Raw genomic sequence first — 21,703 nt, 5'->3', positions numbered from 1 at the left:
TATTTAAAAGTAGATGAGTATTGGGGGCGTCTGGCTGGCTCAGTCAGTGGAGCACACGACTCTTGATCTCGAGGTTGTGGGCTCCAGGCCATGTTGGGTATAGAGATTGCTTAAAAATAAAATCTTTAAAAGAAAAGTAGATGAGAATTTTCTAATTTAAAATGACTGAACACATATACTTGTTTCCCTTACTCCTGAGACACCATTGAAAATGATGGAAGATGAATTTTTTTAAAGGAAATGAAAACTGTAAATAGTGAGTGAAGAAAAAACCAACATCGCATAAATTATTTCAAAGCATTTTTAAAATAAAAGAATGAGATAAAACTCTTATGAGTAAAACAGAAGCAATGTAGATGTGAAAACCAGGGTAGGGGAGAGAGAGAGAGATTCAACAAGAAATGATAGATTTAAACCAGTTCAGTGACAAAAACGATCCAGAGTGACAGCCATCCAGCAAGATTAGAAAGCAATTAGACAAGTTAGAAGAGAAGGCCACTGGGCTAAAAGAAGAATGGTTTTTAAAAGAATAGAAGAAATTTCATGAGTAAATACTATCAAAAGATAATAATATATTGGCAGGAAATAGTAGAAAAGGGCCTTTTACTTTTTATTATAAGCTCTTCTATTGCATTTTTATGAAGAGGTAAATATCTTGTATGATATAATATTTTTGAATGGAATTAAGTATAAAAGAAGGAAAAATAGGACCGAGAGGCTGAATCATGAGACTAAGGCAATAAAAAATATCCAAATATATATCCATGTGTGTTTTAGCAGCAGAATTTACAGGTGTACTCCCTGACAATCTTCTTAAAATGACCGCTTGAAAGCTTATCAGATTCTTTAGCAGATATGTGAGCCAGAGTTAGAACTGGCATTTGCTTGAGAAAACAGAGGTGACCTGTTAGAGACACCTAACACAACAGAAATTTATCCTTCCTCTGCTCTCTGATGAACTAAATGATAACCTTTCAGGCAGGAATAAGATGGCCTTTACTGAATTATTTCAACCTCATCCTAATGCATTGCAAATAAAAGTACCATGTGAAGCCCTAGGATTTACTCCATGTAGTTTGTCAGAGGTAGTTTGAGTTTCAGATACTAACATGAAGAAGAAAGTATGTGTTGTCATTTGGGTCTGCACAGCTTGGTTCCACTCCATTACCTGGACAGCAAAGTTCACTTTGGAGCTATGGAAAGAGACAAAGGGAAGCACATCTAGAAAAAATGTTACTGAAGACTGGGGTGACCTTTATGCTTAGCCAGAAAGGAATGAGCAATTCTCCAAGCATTCACATATGAGTCTGAACAACATATACTTTCAGGTGACATAAAGCTTGACTTCAAAGTGACTCATTCCTACTGCTCACTGCTAGAGCTTTGAGAACATTAAAACAGAATATGAGATAAGGTTCTTGGATAACTGGGACTCCACTGAAGATTAAATATTACACAATGGATTCAAGAATCCTCTTACCTGTCTCTTATAATAGCTCCGTAGGACCAGAAATGAGATCAAAGATCAGGCACAGGTAGAGTCGAACAAGAAAAGAACTAAATTTACACACTTTTATTAACAGCCTATTTAAAAATGTGCTTCAAAGAAATAAGAAAAAAATCATAAAAGGAGACACTGGGATATTATAAGACAGCACTGTGATGGTGATAAACTGTAACTTCCTGCCGTTTTTGACAGTCGGCATTTGCAGTGCTTTGACAGAGCTTTGCTCTCTTTGTATGGCTTGCTAAATGTCCAGTGTGCAGAGGTTACGAGCATCTCACTAAGTGAGGGTGATACATCTTCAGGTCTAACAGCATTCTCCATGTAAGATGATTCATGAGAACTATTCTCCCAGTGCATTTGACAAAAACTGCCTCATCAATCTGTGTTTTAATACACTGCTGCTTTGCTATCTATGAATTCATCATCAGGAAGTATTTATTAGAAATATGGTTGATGGCATGCTTACAGTGAACCACCAGCATGTTCCAACTGTTACAATGCTTCCCTCTGCTTAATCCATCCTTTATCACAGGACCACTAGATTTAGTTATCTATTGAAATATACTATCCTGTCAAGTTGAAACTTAACTGATCACCTACAAATAAAAAAAACCTTAAAACACTTAAGAGCTGCATTCATGACCTTCTACTATTAAGTATCACCTAGCTTTTGCAGAATACACCCTATTTTACTTCTTCATGAATGTTAAGATACACTAAATTAACATACTTGATAATACCCAAATGCACTGTGTACATATTCATCTCTGTTTCTCCCCCAAACTGTTCTCAGCCTATAATGTTGCTCACAATACATTTTCCTTCATTCAAAATCCTTCTAGGGCCTTCTATGGATATCTCTTTTCTTAATCCTTTCCCTAAGTAAGACCTATTCGCCCTGTCCTTGCTTTCCCTTTGGTATATCATTTTCACTTTTACAGAGCCTTGTCTGTTTAATAATATAATAATAATATAATAACATATATTAAAATAATATAAAATGATATAATACATGTAAATAATATATTAAAATATAATATTTTCTAATAGTGAGAAGTATTTGCCAAACTGATCAAAATATATTGGAGCAATTATACTTTTACTTGGGGATAAATTGACAAAATATTTTGGGTTTAGTAGTCAACCAGAATGATACAATATTTAGAAACTATGTCATGAGAGAAAGGTTGGAAGAATAGGTGATATGTATTTGGAGAAGGGTATTGTAAAATGAAAAATATCAGATCACTTCTAATGTTCAAAGGACAGACATTCTATGTTTTTGAAATATTGTTACGTAAAGGACAGTGTATTCGGTGGTCTGGCATTAATCTTGTTTTCAAGAGCTGGCATAAAGTGCAAAATTCAGAGGCCAGTTTTAGCTGAATTTAAGGAAGAGCTTTGTTGCCAAACTCTTAAAGATGAAAAGGTCTGCCTTGCAAGGAGCTGCACTAGCAGCTGAGTGTGTATAAACAGAACTTGCATAATCATCTCTTAAGACTACCACAGAAGTAATTCTTATGTAAGACGGCCTGTGTGATTTCTAAGTTTCCTTTAAATGCTAAGATTCTAAGATTCTAGACATGTCTATACTAAGCTTTTCATTACAGGATTTGACATAGTACATGCTCCTGTGTCGTGCACCTATTAAAACTGATTTAGATCTGTACTGAATAGCCAACAGCCCAATAAAGAATCACACAACATGACACGAAATAGCATCCCTATTAGATGAGGAAGATCACATTAGGATGCTCTCTGATATTTTAAGACTCAGTTTCCCATTCACCTGGTCTTAATTACTAGTCTAGAAAGTCTCCAGGAAAAAGAAAAATCCAATCATGTATCTGTAACCCTTAAATATTTAAAAGTATACAAATAATACAACAGGCTGTATAAGATCATGTTTTAGGAAAAAAAGTTCTGATCGCCATGTCGAAAGGGGACTGGACAGGGGCAAGTGGGACTCAGGGCCAATCACTTGTCTTTTGAGATTACCAAGGTGAGAGGTTAAGGAAGATTTAAATGATGACAGGAGAAAAAGGTGAATAGGAAAGGACATAGACAAAAAGTACCCTCCCCTTCTTTTCCATTATTACTTGGCCTGCACTACTGTGGACTTGCAGCATCTCTGGGCTGAATTGCTACAAAAGTCTCCTGACTTCCCGCTTTTCCAAATTCTTCCTTTAAAATTATTCCACACAATAGATATTTATAGAATGAAATCATGAGCAGATGATGTCAATCATTAATTTTTCTGTTGGTCATTTCTCATGAGTTATTCTCCTCAAAATACTCATTGATTCTCCATTCTTCATAAAATACAGTTTAAATGCAAAGTCGCTCCTATTTTGACCCCAACCTGTCAGATTCCTCAAGCTTATCTTTCTTGCCTATGTTGTATCAACCCTTTACATCAGACTGCCTAGACTCGCTACATATTCAAAATGCAATATATGCATTTTCACCTCTAAACCTTAGCTCTGTTGTTTCCTTCCTTATGTCTCTCTACAGACCAATACCGTGTCATCCTTGAAGATCTAGCTCAATTTTCAACTCTTCCATAAAACCTTTTTAGCGTTTTTAGTCATACACTATAATCCCCTCCTCTGAACTACAAATAATTTCTGTCTGTAAAATTTATTTAGTCACTTATTTAATTGACTTTAATAACAGGAAATCACTGACAGAAATAGCATGTATTCTCTAAAAATCATGATTGTCTTTCTCAGGTGTAATTTAGGTTCACTTTTTTGTCTTTTACTTAGTTCCTCTCTGGCTATCTTATTCAGATTTGCATAAAAGTATTTTTTTAAATAAGGCTTACTGGTGGTTGCTTGAATTCAACTTCCTTCCTTCCTCCTACCAAAAAGTAGTTAATACATGCCAAGTATAGTAGTATAATATTTCGAATTATATGCCAGCCTGGTAGCTTCATAAAACATGTTTTTTTAATCATGTTTGACTTTTTACTCCAAAGCATATTTATATTTCCATTGACTCTGCTTCCCTGAGTCTTCCTGTAAATTTCTTTTGTGGTCCCCAAATGTGACCCATCACAGCCATGTATGTTAGCACTGCATAATTTTCTTAAGATTAGCAGCTGCAGCTGCCTGATTCTATTAATTTACTCATCAACCTATGTTAATATTATTTTAAAATAGAAACTAGCCTTTTTAACATGGCATATTGTATGCTTGCTAAATAATTTGCTTTGTTTTCTACTGTATATCATGGCTATTTGAAATAAATATTTTATATTTAAAATACCATGTCTCCAATGGTAAAATGTATAAAATGCAGGAAGTAGAAAAAAGAAAATGTTACCATAGTCCTACAACTCTCGCATAATTGTTCACATTCCAATGCATTTCTTCTCTTTTTTAATACATTATTAACATAAATGTGATCATATTTTACATTCATTTATATCATACATATTTCACTTAACATTATATATAGCCATTGCCTATATTATTACAAACTCTTTGCAAACATCACTCCTAAGAGTTGAAAGAACACTCATCAGAGAAACAAGTTGGTGTTGCAAGGTCCTTCTTTATGGGGCTCTGTAGTCTTTCTCTTGTCATGAATTCTGAGTCTGAGAACCAGCTCAGCACCTAGAAAACTAGGCATGGTATTGTAATTTTACACTGGGATAGCCGTCTTCATTCCTTTTCATTTGTTTTGACTGAATATTTTAAGCATCACTTATCATCTTCTCATCTATCTCTCCCATAGGAGCACCGTTGCCCTGTAAAGGCCAGGCCCTTAACTGCCGCTTCAGCCTTGCCCCTCATTGTAATAATTGCTCCCAACACACTTCTGATGTTTAAATGCCATCACCTGGCCAATATTGTTTCCGAATCCTACCACCCCCATTGGTCAAGAGGTCCTTTTACTGAGTCACTCTAATGTATGAGCTCTCTTTTCCCCATAGTTCTTTCGATTTCTACTTCCTCTGAATCTTTCAAATGCCTGAGATATTGCATCCTCTAGCATATGCTCTTGCAAAAGTCTCCCATCCTACTTCACCATAAGTGAAAGTTTTAAGAACTGCACTTCTACTATATGCCTTTAGTCCACCCAGAACGAGTGATATGATCCTCCTTGCCAGCCAGCCTGTGAGTCATTTAGCTGAACTAAATGTCATTCTTGCCATGGAGGAGCTTATACAGCTGAGAACAGTGAGGAGAAATATGTATACTAATCACATCTATACCAGTCTCTTCATGCGGTTTTAGTAGAAAATATTTGTGATATTCCCAAGAGTGAAAATCTCAAGAGTCTTACACCACAGGAGTAAACTGATGAGTTCCACATGCCATAAAGCACCCATACTTATTATAATCATATTTGACCACTATCTTACAGTCTGGAAGGACAATGGTAGGGGCTATAAACTTCTAAGAGAAAATTGCCTACAGTTTGTCTTAGAAACTGGGAGGGGGGTCTTTCTTCTCACATAATTTTAGTTGGTGAGTTTTGTATGATCTGCCAAGTTAAGCTGATTAATTACATTACATAAAAATAATATTACAGTTTAAAGGAATAACCTTCTTGTTACATCAGTTTGCATAGATTCTCTTCTGGAGTACAGGGCAAGAAGTACATGGCCAGAACCGATTTAACCAAGTGCCTTTTCTGACTAGGTATCATGCCAATCTCTCTCATATTATATCTTGTTTAATTCTCATAATAATACCAGGTAGAAGGTATTAATCCCATTTTTAAATATGTAATAACAAAGACTGGGATCAGTTAAGTCGTCTATCTAAAATTGAAATCTAGATGTGGCAGAGGCAAGATTTAAGTCCAGGAATACCTGATTCTAAAATCTGACCTATTCTGGCAATTGTCAGGAGGAGACGATTTTGCTTTCAACCATATACCTTATCATTGTTCTCCAAACAAACAGTGCCTTCTAGAGAAAGCAGATAATCAGAACATGAGTTTTCCAGCAGTTTGCTTGAGTGAAAGAAACTGATCTCTTTCTTCCTTATATGGTCTCATGATGAAATACAAATTATAGCATCACTTCTCCTACCCTAAATCCAACTTAAGAATGGTTCATGTTCTTTTATTATTATTATTTTTTTTAGAGAAAGAGAGGAAGAGAGAATGTGTATGTGCATGTGTGGATAAGGGGCAGAAAGAGAGGGAGAGACAGAATCCCAAGCAGGCTCTGTGCTATCAGTACAGAGCCCCATGTGGGGCTCGATCTCATGAAATGTGAGATCATGATCTGAGCTGAAATCAAGAGTTGTTCAATTAACTGACTGAGCAACCACCCAGGTGCCTAAGAATGGCTCATATTCTTAAAATTAGGTTATAAATAACATGTTGGAAGACTCCAAGAAGAAAGGAAAGGGAAGGCATAGTTCTAATTCCAATGCCAATACATGAGCTTCCAGTAAACAAGGCCAAAAATAGGAGTTAAATAATAAAGGAAAAGTCTTAAAAGGAGAACCTTGAGCCACATAAAAAATGAAGCCTTAATTCAAACACATAAACCATAAGACTCAGGATAATGAAAGAAATATTTACTTCTGCTGGTATTGTGACCTATTCTAGAGGTAGATGGGCTTACTTTAGAGGCAGTGATAACTAGAGAAAATCAAAACTGGAAAGCATAAAATTACAAACCACAACAATGGAATTTCTAGGAGCTCTCCATGGTGCTACTCAATTCAGCCTCAGCCTCTTTTGATGATTTTTATGCAGTACTGACGTCACCTTAGCTCATCTTTGGGTTAGGGTCTTTCCCAGATCTAAAGATTTATAAAACTAGAAAACAGCCTTATATTTACAAAACTATGATTTACAGCAGAGTGATTTGACGCTTCTTTCACTAACTTAATCACATCTCTAAGTTTAGCACATAGCAGTAACCCATTATGATGCTGACCATCTACCTTGGTTGAGATAGCAGACCTCAGTTACCACTAAATGTAGTTTGTTTGCCAATTCTGTAGCAATACATTATTGTCCTGTGTGGAGTAGAATATGCTTTCCTTATCCATATTAGCAGAGATAATGGGCTGACCAGAGGCATCTCTTTGAAATCTTTTGATGGGGCACCTGGGTGGCTCAGTCGATTAAGCATCTGACTCTTGATCTCGGCTCAGGTCATGATTGCACAGTTGGTGAGTCTGAGCCCTGTGTCAGGCTCTGCAATGACAGTGTGGAGCCTACTTGGAGTTCTCTCTCCCTCTCTCTATACCCCTACGCCCTTGTGCTCTCTCTCTATCAAAATAAATTAAACTTAAAAAACAAAAAAAAGGTTCTGAAATCTTCTTTTGAAACCAGGTGATAAAGCTGCCTATCTGTCTGAATCACTACCCAGTTGCAAATAAACCCAGCTTTCTGCGCTTCAAAGTTTTAGTTTAAGTAGGCCTATACTTATTTATAAAAAACTGTAAGTAAGTATGTTCTTTAGAATTTTGATTTTGGAAATAAATTTACTCTATATTTCACCTCAGAAAAAATATCTCTGGGAATTTAGATTGGAAAACATAATAATAACAACAAAACTACTACCTCATGAAAGAATAATTTCTCTCTAGACCTATATGTAAAAGTAAAAATATTATGCCTCCTGAACTTTATTTCTATCATTCTGTGATCATAAACCTGATAATGACTGGCTTTGAGGCATTACTTACAGGCATTTAAAAAGACTTTAAGGCATTATGGAGCTTCCAAGTCAATATAGCAAACTGAATGAGCTTAATGTCCTCACCTCCCTCTATAAATTTAAATGATAGTAAACAGTTCGAACAATAACAAATTTATAGAAAATTTATACAAACGCTGTAAAAGAGGCAAAGTAACATTATTAAATCAGGCATTTGATAAAATTTTAAAAAATGAAAAATACATGGGGGTCTGACTTCTACTTCCAAGAAGATGGGATAGTCATACTTTTCCTTATTCTTCCCATTAAATATAACTTTAAAAACTGGGCATTATATGCAAACCAAACATAAGAAGACTATGAAAGTAGTTTCTAACCAGCTAGAAACTGTAGGACCCAAAGAATGACCTAGGTCAATTCCCTGGTTTGATTTTTGCCTTACACATTTCAGACTTAGAGCTCAGGAAACTGGCACCTGGAAATTCCAATAGGCACAGACAACAAAAGCCCTAACAAAAGCTTGCCCTCACTGGGCAAAGGACCAGGAAAGGTATACTCACAACATACAAAGCTTTTAGGCAACAGCTACTTTACTCCAGCTGTACACCACAGGGAAAAGAAAACAGAAGAAAAAGAAAAGAAAAGAGAAGAGAAGAAAAGAAAAGAAAAGAAAAGAAAAGAAAAGAAAAGAAAAGAAAAGAAAAGAAGAGGCAAGGAAACGCAAGGCAAGGAAAAGAGAAAAGAAAAGAAAAGAAAAGAAAAGAAAAGAAAAGAAAAGAAAAGAAAAGAAAAGAAAATCATGTGACCTCACCACCATCCATACCAACAAAGGGGGAGAGGGAAGCCTGGAAGTGGCACATTTCCAGGCTGTTATGAGGCACCCCATCCCCCACAGAGTAATGTCAGAGCAGATTGAGTGAGCAGTCAGGACTTTCATTCTCTATTCTATCAACATTAACACCCTAGTTGTGAGATGCTATAGTATTTTTACAAGATGTTATCACTGAGGGAAACATGAGATTTCTCTGTACTGCTTCTTACAACTGCACATGAATCTACAATGATCTCAAAACAAAATTTAAAAGTTTAATAAGAAAAAATACATGTGATCATGAAACATTATGATATGCAGAGGATTAAGACCACAGACATAAAGTCCATGCTATAGAAATACAAGAAAAAGGATCAGAGAAAAATTCAGAGGAAAGAATAATAAAAATGTTTCTTTTTCTAACTAAAAGGAATAATAAAAAGTTTCATTATGATCTGGTACACACATAAAAGATCTGCTCCCAAGAGCATGCTTGCAAATGCCAAAGGTGAAGAAAATCCTAAAATCTTTTACAAAGTGTAGATACCTACAGAGCAACAAAGGTTTATCTGAAGCCAGCCTTCTTATAAAAAATAATGGATGTCTAACAACTATGAAATAATGATTTCAAAGTTCTAAGGGAAAATTATTTTGAATTCACATTTCTATATCTAGCAAAACTATCAACAAGTGTGAAAAACAGAAGTAACACATTTAAGAGAATGCAAATACTCTGCCATTTTACCTCCTCTGTACTCTTTCAGGTAAAACAAACCAAGAAACAAACGAGGCATATAAATTGCTAGCCCTTTACCTAGGCAGAACTAGTCTGGTACAGAGTCATATAATGAATTGTAGGAAAGATGCATTTATTCCATTGTGCTTGAATGTAGCAATTAAGCTTCCTTGAAACACTGTCTAATTATCACCTCTTACTTTCAGAGAGCATAAGCAAACATTTAAAAAAAAGTTATTTTAGAGACTCAGTTTTCTAAAAGAGAATACAAGATGTCCACCATTCCTCTTCTTCCTATGATCACAGCTAACCTACATTTCTTCACCTCCTTTATAGTTATGGGTGTCTACTTGGCTGTTTTTTCTAGCCAATAAAATTTGAAAGAAAGCAATGTGCACTGTTTTCAGGTCTGTCCCAAGAAATATATAATGTGTGATTCTCCATGCTTTTTCAACCTTTAGGGAAATAGAATGGAATTGAACAAAGTGACCCTGAAGACTATACCTAGAAAATGGCAGGACAGTACGGTGGAAGGAACGTGGGTCATTGATTCACTAGGAGAAGCACCTTATTGGACTGCGTGGCAAGATGTTTGAACCAATGTACACATTTTGATCTGTTTGTTATAGCAGCTATTAGTACCTTATGTAACTACTTCATATTCATTCACATCTTAAAATTCCAACTAATTGGGGCTTTGCAAAATGCAGTCAACTTTAAGCTATAGAAACACACTGTTATTAACTGTGCATCAAATAGTATTCTAAGAGGCATTCTTCTTATGAATTTATTGTGGTTTCTCTAACTGCAGCTCTTTTCAGAATAGTTATGATGAAGGATAAAGAGTATTTTATTTCCAGATATATCTTAAGAAAATATAGCAAATGGGAATGCAAGCTGGTGCAGCCACTCTGGAAAACAGTATGGAGGTTCCTCAAAAAACTAAAAATAGAACTACCCTACAACCCAGCAATTGCACTACTAGGCATTTATCCACGGGATACAGGTGTGCTGTTTCGAAGGGACACATGCGCCCCCATGTTTATAGCAGCACTATCAACAATAACAAAAGTATGGAAAGAGCCCAAATGTCCATCGATGGATGAATGGATAAAGAAGATATGGTGTGTGTGTGTATATATATATATATATATGTATATATATATATATACACACACACAATGGAGTATTAGTCGGCAATCAAAAAGAATGAAATCTTGCCATTTGCAATTATGTGGATGGAACTGGAGGGTATTATGATAAGTGAAATTAGTCAGAGAAAGACAAAAATCATATGACTTCACTCATATGAGATGAACATAAGGGAAGGGAAACAAAAATAATATAAAAACAGGGAGGGGGACAAAACAGAAGAGACTCATAAATATGGAGAACAAACTGGGGGTTACTGGAGGGGTTATGGGAGTGGAGGATGGGCTTAATGGGTAAGGGGCACTAAGGAATCTACTCCTGAAATCATTGTTGCACTATATGCTAACTAATTTGGATGTAAATTTTAAAAAAATAAAAAATAAAAAAAAAAAGAAAAGAAAATATAGCAAGAGTGCTATCCATGGAAGAGACAGAAGAATCACGTACCTCCATGATTTGGGCAATATGGTACCAGAATTTTAAAATTTACAAAAACAAAAATGACACCTCAATTTGATATTCCAAAAAATTTTGATTTAGATGTCCATTAAGTTATATTTATGAAGGTAAAATGGCTAAACATTTGAAAAATAAGCATGTCAATTTTATCAACATCTGTAGGAGAATCTGATGACACTAGGGTCCTAATATTTCCCCAGAATTATTTAGTAATGACTGACAAATAAAAATTGCATATATTTAAGGTACACAGCAGATTATGTTACATACACACATTGTAAACTCATTGCCACAATCAAGCTAATTAACATATGTTTCACCTAACATAATTACCGTGTGTGTGTGTGTGTGTGTGTGTGTGTGTGTGTGTGTTAAAAACACTTAATGTCTACTCTCTTAGCAAATTTCAAGTATACAGTATACCACTACTAACTATAGTCACCATGCTGTACATTAGGTTTCCAGACTTATTCATCTTATAACTGAGACTCTGTATCCTTTGGCCAGCATCTCCCCATTTCCCTCATCTCTCCGCCCCTGATAACCACCATTCTATTCCTGTTACTATGAATTTGATTTTTTTTAGATTCCACGTATAAGTGAGATCATGTACTCATTCGTCTTTCTGTGCATGGTTTATTTCACTTAGCATAATGTCCTCCAGGTTCATGCATACTGTTGCAAATGGTAGAATTTCCTTCTTTTTTAAGGTTGAAGAGTATTCAAAACTAATTTTTTGAAAGGATAAGTGAATGTTCATTTTGCAGTTTAGAATTCAAGAGAGTAAAAAAATAAAGTGCCATTGGGGAAGAGGGATATATCAAGATGCATTTGCATTGATACTAAAAAGAATAAAAGAGAACTTGCACTTACTCATCTTTTTTGTTCTCTAGTTAAGGACATGTCTAAACATAGCAAATAAAATGAAATGCAGAACAGCTCATATGGTTCGTTCAGTTTTTCATTACAGATAATTACTTTCTATCCATTTATCATTATCTCACTGACTCAGACCAAAAGATTGCTATTTGCTTCTTTCCATTTTGTCACTGCAATTATTTGGCCATTTGAAGCAAAATGATAAGTAGTCTCTTCCTCAGTAGTTGAAAGTGTACACGTAGTAAATTTTATTGATAATACTCTCTACTTTAAGTCAGTAAATACGTGTTGAATAACTCAAGAGCACCAATCTCTTCATTTTTGTCAAAGTTGACACCTACTTCCTACAACTAGACATTTTAAACAGATTTAGCTGCTAATCAAAAAATAAACAGCAATTTTGGGGAACCTGGGTGGCTCAGTCGGTAAGCATCTGACTTTGGCTCAGGTCGTGATCTCATGGTTTGTTGAGTTCAAGCCCCACGTCCGGCTCTGTGCTGACAGCTCGGAGCCTGGAGCCTGCTTCAGATTCTGTCTCTCCCTCTCTCTCTGCCCCTCCCCCACTTGTGCTCTGTCTCTCTCTGCCTCTCAAAATTGAATAAATGTGAAAAAAAATTTAAATAAAAAATAAACAGCAATTTTAATACAAGAAAAGATAATGATATATACATTTATATATACATGTATGTGCTGTGTGTATGTATATGCATAGAATTAACCTAGCCCATTATCAAAGATTATATAATCCTTAGCTTGCTTGCTGAACTAAATATTATATATAGCTTTTACATGCCTATTGTCAGCTTTTAAAAAGACTTCCAACGTCCTACTTCTGGGGACTAAACCTCTCAGCCAAACCACCACATTATCACACCATGAAATAAAGCAACTTCAAGGGTTTCACTCATTTGTTTTAGGTTAAGTAACAACTGAAAGGAAGCACACTTAGCTCAGACAGCTATGCATGTGATGAAGAAAATGTCACTTTTTTTACACACTGCCCTTGTCACTGTTTCTCAATATGGTTCTGCCTGTGCATACACAATGTGGAAATAAACTCTCCCACCTTCAGGCTGTCTGAATGAATGCAGTTCATGAATCTGTGTTCATTTTTAAAAAGACAGGCATTGTTTCAGCCCTCTCCTATCAATGCACCATAATGCTGCCTTAAGTTTACAAGGTAGCTTGAATGCAAGAAGTTTCTGCTGCTGTCCAAAGCACTATAAGCTTGCAAACTATTGGCAGGTTAACAATCATTGCAAAGAACACTGTTGCAAAGCACAGAGCCCTTTTGTTTTATTAGGAATTCCTAATTAACTCAATATCTCACTGAGTTCTTTTTGGATATTCTCTCTTAACCATTCTACACACACACACACACACAAACAGGTGCAATTTGGAAGCTGCCAGAAATTGTAGGTAGGATTTGGAGGACTGCACAAACTAATGCTGGACTGAAGTTAATGGGGCTCGTCACCCGCTAGCCTTGGACAGTGATGTTCCAAGTCATTAGCATGTCTTCTGTTTTTGGCAAGCTCCCCCTGGTAGGACTGGGCTTCCAAACAGTCAGAGCCAGAATTTGTAGCAGCAGCACTTTCTGCCTTCCACATGAATGACTAGAGCTCTCAAAGCTAGCAGATTGGTGACCGCTTCTAACACTAGACCCTTTAGACAGAAGAAAGGGCTGCCATTAGGTACTGTGAATTGATTACATATTCTTTATTCTTTCACAAGTCCTACTTATTAAGGGCTCTTAAAATATCTGGCACTGATTTAGGCATTTTGCGATGGCCCTTACATCTGAGTCTTAAGTAGAAACTCAAAGAGCTATTCAGTTCCTTGTTACAGCCAACCCCCCTGACAGCAAGCTGCGCCTTGACTACATTATGTACTTTTCAGCAGATGGAGTTTGGGGATTCCTGTGAAATTGTGAAACAAAAGCACTGAGACACAGGAGAACAGAGCTGGGAGGGAATAACAGATAGATATATCCAAAGAACAACAAACAACACAGGTAGGGTTAGGATAAGTTAAAAAAAATGACAAGAGATTCTGGATTCATAAGAGTTTGATTTTTTCATTACTAAAGAGTTTTAAGAATGCTAGTATTTTAGAAAAATAGGGCAACAATGACAAAAAAATATTAAAAAGGACATTGCTTCACTGTAAATTCAAGCAGTCTAAGCTGTGCCAGGTATCTCCAAACATTTCATGTTTTAATTGGCTTCCCAGGGCTACAAGTCACATCCACTTAATCGTGTATTGATTTTCTAAGATGCTTCCTGTTACTATGACTACCCCAATCAATGAACTTCTTATAAGTAGCGAGATAATTTTCTTTCTTGTTTCTTTCCAATGAAGTCTGAATAATTTATTTCCACAAAAATATCTGATGTTGCTTCTCATCTATCAAGGAGCTACATTATATTGGTAAAATTGTTTGATGCCTCTCATTTGTTTATTTGTTTATTTATTTATTTAATATTTATTTATTTTTGAAAGAGAGAGAGAGAGACTGCACACATGCGAGCAAGGATGGGGCAGAGAGAGAGGGGGACAGAGGATCCAAAGCAAGCTCTGTGCTGACAGCAGAGAGCCCTATGAGGGGCTCAGACTCACAAGCTGTGAGATAATGACCTGAGTCAAATCAGACACTAAACTGACTGAGCCACCCAGGTGCCTCTGATGCCTTTCATTTAAAAAAAAAATTAACAACTCAGGCAACAACAGATGTTGGCAAGGATGTGGAGAAAGAGGAACCCTTTTGCACTGGGAATGCAAACTGGTACAGTCACTCTGGAAAACAGTATGGAGGTTCCTCAAAAAATTAAAAATAGAACTATCCTATGACCCAGCAATTGCACTACTGGGTATTTATCCAAAAGATACAAAAATGCTGACTCGAAGGAGCACATGCTCCCCAATGTTTATAGCAGCACTATCAACAATAGCCAAATTATGGGAAAAGCCCAAATATCCCTAGACTGACAAATGCATAAAGAAGATCTGCTATATATACACAATGGAATATTACTTGGTGATCAAAAAGAATTAAATGTTGACATTGGCAACAACGTGGATGGAACTGGAGGGTATTATGCTAAGTGAAATAAGTCAATCAGAGAAATACAAATACCGTATGATTTCACTCATATGTGGAACTTAAGAAACAAAACAGATGAACGTAGGGGAAGGGAAGCTAAAATAAGATAAAAACAGAGAGGGAGACAAACCATGAGAGACTCTTAAATACAGAGAACAAACTGAGGGTTGTTGGCAGAGTCTTGGGTGGGGGATTGGCTAAATGGGTGATGGACATTAAGGAGGGTACTTGCTGGGATGAGCACTGGGTGTTACATGTAAGTGATGAATCACTAAATTCTACTCCTGAAATCATTATTACACTATATGTTAACTAACTTGGATTTAAATAAAATTTTTAAATTTTTAAAAAATTTAAAAAATATTTACAGATTCTGCACAGAGAAAGCATACAGAATTATCTTGGACCATGATCATGAGTGGTTTATCAATCTGTGGTTGTGTTGATAAAAGTTCTTTTTGGCTATGAGAAAAGTGCCTTTCACGTGGGCCTTCATCACAGGGACTGAGAGGCTGACAATCACTCAAAGTGGATGCTCACTGGGAAGAAGAAAGTGGTTCTGCCACTAGGAGTCAAAGAAAGTGCAAGGCCACGGGCCAGCCATTTGCGACTTTGTTAGTTAGAATTGTACTCTCTACCCCAAAAAACAAATTGTATATTGTGAGGATTTTGGCATGGGGGAGGGAAGTCACTCTAATCTGAGCCTACCCACTTTTTCTGAAGCACAGCCCTAGAAACAATAAAACAAGATTCAGGAAACACATTGGTCTTTGGAGTCAGACAACCTGGACTCAACCCTTCATGTCAGGTGAGAAAAATTGGTTAAGTCTCTTAAACTTCTTGAAGTTTCATTTCCTGTCCTATAAAATGATATCAACATAGTTACCACCACGGTAGTATGGAAGCTCTCTAAAATTTTTTTTTATGTTTATTTTATTTTTGAGAGAGACAGACAGGGCACAAGAAGGGGTGAGGGGGAGAGGGAGACACAGAATCTGAAGCAGGCTCCAGGCTCTAAGCCATCAGTGCAGAGCCTGACATGGGGCTCGAACTCACCAACCATGAGATCATGACCTGAGCTGAAGTTGGTGCTCAACTGACTCAGCCACCCTGAATCTTGTTTTATTGTTTCTCTACTTGAGACATCTTTCCAAAACAGAAGAGTGACCAGGTCACTTTCCTGTCCCAAACCTCCCCAATCTGGAGAAACACAGGCCAAACCACATAGGGTGCCATCCGCCACCCCACTGAAACAGTTCTCAGCCAGTCTTCCTTTGCTCATCTCTGATCATTTGCCTCAATTCACTTCTTGGTCTAGTTTCCTCAAAACAGATTTGTCATGTACTTTTGACCCCATACAGCTGTGTGTTTGTTCAAAACACCTCCCCAAAGTTTTCCTGTCTGACAGGTTCTTCCTGTCCTCATCCACTTAGTAAACTCTTGTTCATCCATCCAGGCCAAGGATATCCACATATTTGCTATCTTTCCCACTGTGCCTGGAGTTTCTCCCCCAAAAAATAAAGATTAATTTTCACCAGGTGAAACAATTTCGTTTTTCATTTGGTTTCCAACATGAACAAATATTTTATTTGGCGTCTAACGTGAAAATATCTAGATGTTACTTAACCACACAGTGAAGTGATAAAAAAAAAAAATGCAACCTGTGTATTGAAAACCTGAACACTAAAAGCAAAATGTGATGTTATTCAGATTCCCAAAGTCAATCAACTTTAAGTCTTCACAGTCTAAGTAGTCACTGAATTGTAAGAAAAACAGCACACTTGCAGAAAAATATGCCGCCTGACAAATGAGCTTATCCACACCAATTACTTTGAGCATTGCTATCACCTCCTAAGCAAAAGATGTATCATTTCTAATTTAATACTCTAAAATTGGTATAAGTGAATGGACTGAGATTCAAACAAGGTGCGTCATTTGCCCAAGTATTTAATATGTAGCATTGTTGTCATCCAAACCCGGTTCTATCTGCCTCTAAAGACCATTCTATTTCCACCCCTCTGCATTATCTTTCTATTGACCTTGCACTTTGATCATAGGTGGATCTTAAAAGCAATGGTCTATGTGTCTTTTTCCCAGGTGTCAGGTGCTATCTCTAGCCAGATCATTCAAAATCCTCTTTTGCTTGAGAAAAGGGGGGGTTGGTGTGTGAATTTAGAAAGGTTATACAATCACTTGAAAAGGAAAAGAGATGGGGCCTCTTCAAAACACAATTACATCATCCTATTAACAACACACATAATTAAAGTAAGTTTTCTTCCTGGCACTAGACCCATTGGTAGCCTTTCTTATTTTTGGTTCAAGTACCTTGAATATTTGTTGTGTTCGCCTAAATAAAAGTAACATATTATAGCAAGATTATAGCATGGTATAAATTCCCACTGAGTTGTTACAAAATATCCTATCTCTTCATTTCCCTGACTAGGTTTATTGGAAGGGGTTTACTATTGTGGTAGTGGTGGTGGTCTTGATGAGGGTCGTAGTTGTATTTAGCAACCTGATATTGTGTATATATCTTACTTCAAACTTTTTTTGGACTTACATTAATCTCAAAAAAAAAACAGTTTAAATTGATGCTTAGAGTGAAACATGTATCAATACGCAATAATATGTCATACATAATATATGCAAAGTAAAACAGAGTCATGATTACGAAAGCCGTAAAAAAATGTTACTTCAGTAGAAGACTATGAAATGCCCCATGCCCCAATGAATGGAACGTTTTTAGCACATATTATATTCTTATTCAGAATTACTATTGTTTTTAGATCTAGATATAGAAGTAGTCATAGATACAGACAGAGACAGAGATACAGAGCATTTAAAAATCAATCTGAACTTGAGAAACATCTAGTTTAAAGATTAGTAACATGTCAAATTTATTCCCAGAAAGAGTTCCTTTAGATGGCTTCCCAGTTGGCAATTAGAGGAAATCAACTCTCTTACTCAGTCTGGGTCCTGGGAGAAAGGTAAGGGGACTGAAACATTTATGGGAAATAGAAACAAGGCGGGTCCCTACGTGCAGCCAGCACAAGGGATCCTTCCCTCTCCAACACAAACACAAAGATTTAAATTGACGGTAGCTCCTGTTGTGCTGACACCTAGCACTTAAAGAAATTCTGATAGTAGCCATGCTTATAGGGAAGTTCCCAAACATGTCCAAGTTGTCAGTTTTCTCTCCTGGAATGGCTTACAATGTTACTATTAAATGACTCCAAAAACCATGTAAGTTGGCAAATAGCAAGATACTGAGTCTATCCTGAGATGCTTTTTTTATTTTCAATTTCTTACAAATAATATGAGTTCTCCAGTCCTTCTTGTAGCTGAAGGCCTGCCTATCCCTAGTGCAGAAAGAAGACGATGGCAGGTAGGGGCACCTGGGTGGCTCAGTCAGTTGAGTGTCAAACTTCGGCTCAGGTCATGATCTCACAGTTTGTGAGTTTAAGCCCCACATCGGGCACGCTGTTGTCAGCACAGAGCCTACTTCAAATCCTCTGTCTTCCTCTCTCTCTTTCCCTCCCTTGCTTGTGCTCTCTCAAAAATAAATAAAACATTTTTAAAAAGCTAAAAAAAAAGAAGATGGCAGGTTAAAAAAAATTATAAAAGGCTAGATTACCATTATGTGTTAAGTAGCATGGTTGTAGAAGCCAATTTTCTTTACAAAGTGACACTTTATTTATTTTTTTTAAATGTTTATTTTTGAGGGAGAGCAAGTGGAAGAGAGAGAGAGAGAAAGAGAGAGAGAGAGAATCTCAAGCAGGCTCCTCAATTCAGTGCAGAGCCCAACGTGGGACTTGAACTCACCAACCGTGAGATCATGACCTGAGCTGAAATCAAGAGTTGGATGCTTATCGGACTGGGTCACCCAAGCACCCCACAAAGCGAAGGACACTTTACACACTGCTGACAACAGGGTAGAATCAGGAGTGATTCTACATGATATACACATTTCCAAACATGCTTATCCTATGTCCTCTCCCAACACCTATTATCTATCTCTATGGAGTTTTTAAAAAGGTGTTGTTGAAGAAAAGGCAGCAGCAAGTCTGACTCACCAAGAGCAAGTCAGGAAACCTGCATCAGGAAAAACCTATATAGAGAAAAAGGATCAGTGTGTCTCATTCACTTCAGAGGCAACATCCAAACTGTGAATTCAATTTGGTTATGATGTCCTGCTGCCTGGAGAAGAGGACCATTTTTATTGAGTCATCAGCCGTCAGTTTAGGTGCCTACAGACACAGTCAGAAATTCCTATGGAGCAGAGGTCTGCATGATTTTGGCTCTTCAACATAAAAAAATAAAGTCTGACTTTCCAGCCTAATGAATGACAAAGATATAATTAGTTATTTTAAAACGAGTGGTATTTTCAGTGGTAAAAGTTACAAAAATTGACTGTTGACTTGCAAACCTCTAAAATGCATGTTGAATACATGGAAAGTAAACAGTAAATAATATCACTGAAGAGTTACTTCTCAAATCTTTTTTAGGAATTTAAAATTTATCCCATAAATATCGTATACAAAGTACCATAAAGCAAACTACAGAGAGCAGAAGGACATCCTAAAAGTTAAAAAGAAATTATCAGTAGTAGGTTTATGACATGTCACTAATTAATAATTGATTTTCCATTTTATAATTCCTAACCAGGTAAGTGTCATTCCCTGGAAGAAGCACCATTCCTATATAAATTCTATGTGATAGGCTTTCCACCAAAAATAGCAACAACAACAACAGCAGTAGCAGCAGCAGCAGCAAAAAAATCCCCAATTAAGTCTAGAGAAGTAATTCAAAACAGTTATTCCAAATCTTAGATATCAAAATACATACTGACCGATTGCCTTTCTAACAGCTTTATGGGCAACACGAAGATATTAATAATCATATCCTCAATTCATCAGGTTAAATTGAGTAGTAAAGCAAATAGTTACCTAATTAATTAATACACACAGAAAAAGAAAGAGAAACAAAACAAGAAAGCTAAATAGCTAATAATTAAAATCGAAAACGTGCTCTTTGTTCCGCTTCTCAAGATAAAAATCTCCAATTGGCACCCACATTTATGTTTAGATGTAGTAAGATTTGCACTCAGTATTACAAACTCCCATCTACGAAAAGGCCACATCTTTCAACTTTCCTTCTATAATCCTTTGTCCAGTTATGGTTTTAGTGCTTGTGCTTAAAAACTATTTTTAAAAAAAATATTTTTATTATTCTTTTTTAAATTTTTTTATTTTTAATTTTTTTTTAAGTTTATTCACTTTTGAGAGAGACAGAGACAGAGTGTGAGCAGGGGAGGGGTGGAGAGAGATGGAGACACAGAATCCAAAGGAGACTCCAGGCTCTGAGCTGTCAGCATAGACCTTGATGCAGGGCTCGAACTCACTAACTGCAAGATCATGACCTGAGCTGAAGTCGGACACTCAACCAACTGAGCCACCCAGGCTCCCCCTTTTATTATTCTGTAAGTAAGACATTTCGTCATTCTAACACATCAGATGAGAGAAATCAAACGTGAAAGACTGAGAAACTCGGTAATTTATAAATCTTTACCTGAAGGCCTTCAATAGCCAGTCGCAGCATGCTTGGTGTAAGTTTGGAGGCTTGCTTGAAGGTGAAGTTACTCCAGTCTATGATCAAAACAAATCCATTCACTTGAAGCTCAGGATCTTCAATCATAGCTTCTAAAGAAAGTAAGATGGCACGCAAAATATCCACCAGTGTGTACCTATCAGCAATAGAAATGTACTGCATTAAATTTGACAACCACTTTCACCAAAACTATAGATAGTGTTTACCACACTGTAAATTTCCTTTAAGATACCTCAGGAGTCTTAATATTATTTTATTTAAAAATCTTCTCCTAAGAGGACATTTATTTACTGCACTCAGGGGACATATTAGAATTTAACATGTATTCTACCAAACCAAACTAAAATGCTTTTGAAAACATACACTGTTTCATATTTTACAACCATTTCTTTACTTCCAGGCCTTCCTATGATTTTCTAAAATCTCATTTCGACTATCCTGAAAACTAGGCATGGTAGTTTTTTAAGCAGCTCAGGAACACTCTCAGTAATTCTAACACTTTGTACCTTCATATTTCCAAAATTTAAAAAAAATGAGATTTGAAGAAATTTCACCAATAAACAAGAACACTAGGGTTAAATAACACTAGGGTCTAAAACTGTCAACAGATTTTAATTACTTGTACTGAGTTTATGTCATAAAGCTGCAAGAAAAGAAAGGTGATTGAGTCTTGATCTTTTTCAGCCTTGCACTTAGCACAGTGCCTGGCACATTGGAAGAACCCAATGAATGCTCTTTATGTTGCTGTAAAATGGGAGTAGACTAGAGCACAAGAACACTAATTGTGGAGTAAGACACAGCCTCAGTGAAGG

At 36.5% G+C, this 21,703-nt stretch overlaps 1 protein-coding gene across 1 annotated transcript in view; it reads right to left on the bottom strand.

The window, feature by feature from the left end:
* CLVS2 (clavesin 2) overlaps positions 1–21,703 on the bottom strand; it is a 73,754-nt gene that overhangs the window by 40,162 nt on the left and 11,889 nt on the right. The window contains exon 3 of the mRNA XM_058735135.1: positions 20,853–21,027. Within this exon, the coding sequence (XP_058591118.1) occupies positions 20,853–21,027 (175 nt within the window). The remainder of the gene's footprint in view (positions 1–20,852; positions 21,028–21,703) is intronic.

Source organism: Neofelis nebulosa, chromosome 6 (genome assembly GCF_028018385.1).
Source record: "Neofelis nebulosa isolate mNeoNeb1 chromosome 6, mNeoNeb1.pri, whole genome shotgun sequence".
Lineage (NCBI taxonomy): Eukaryota > Metazoa > Chordata > Mammalia > Carnivora > Felidae > Neofelis > Neofelis nebulosa.
Note: the sequence above shows the minus strand (reverse complement) of the source record. Positions and strands in the feature narration are given on the sequence as shown.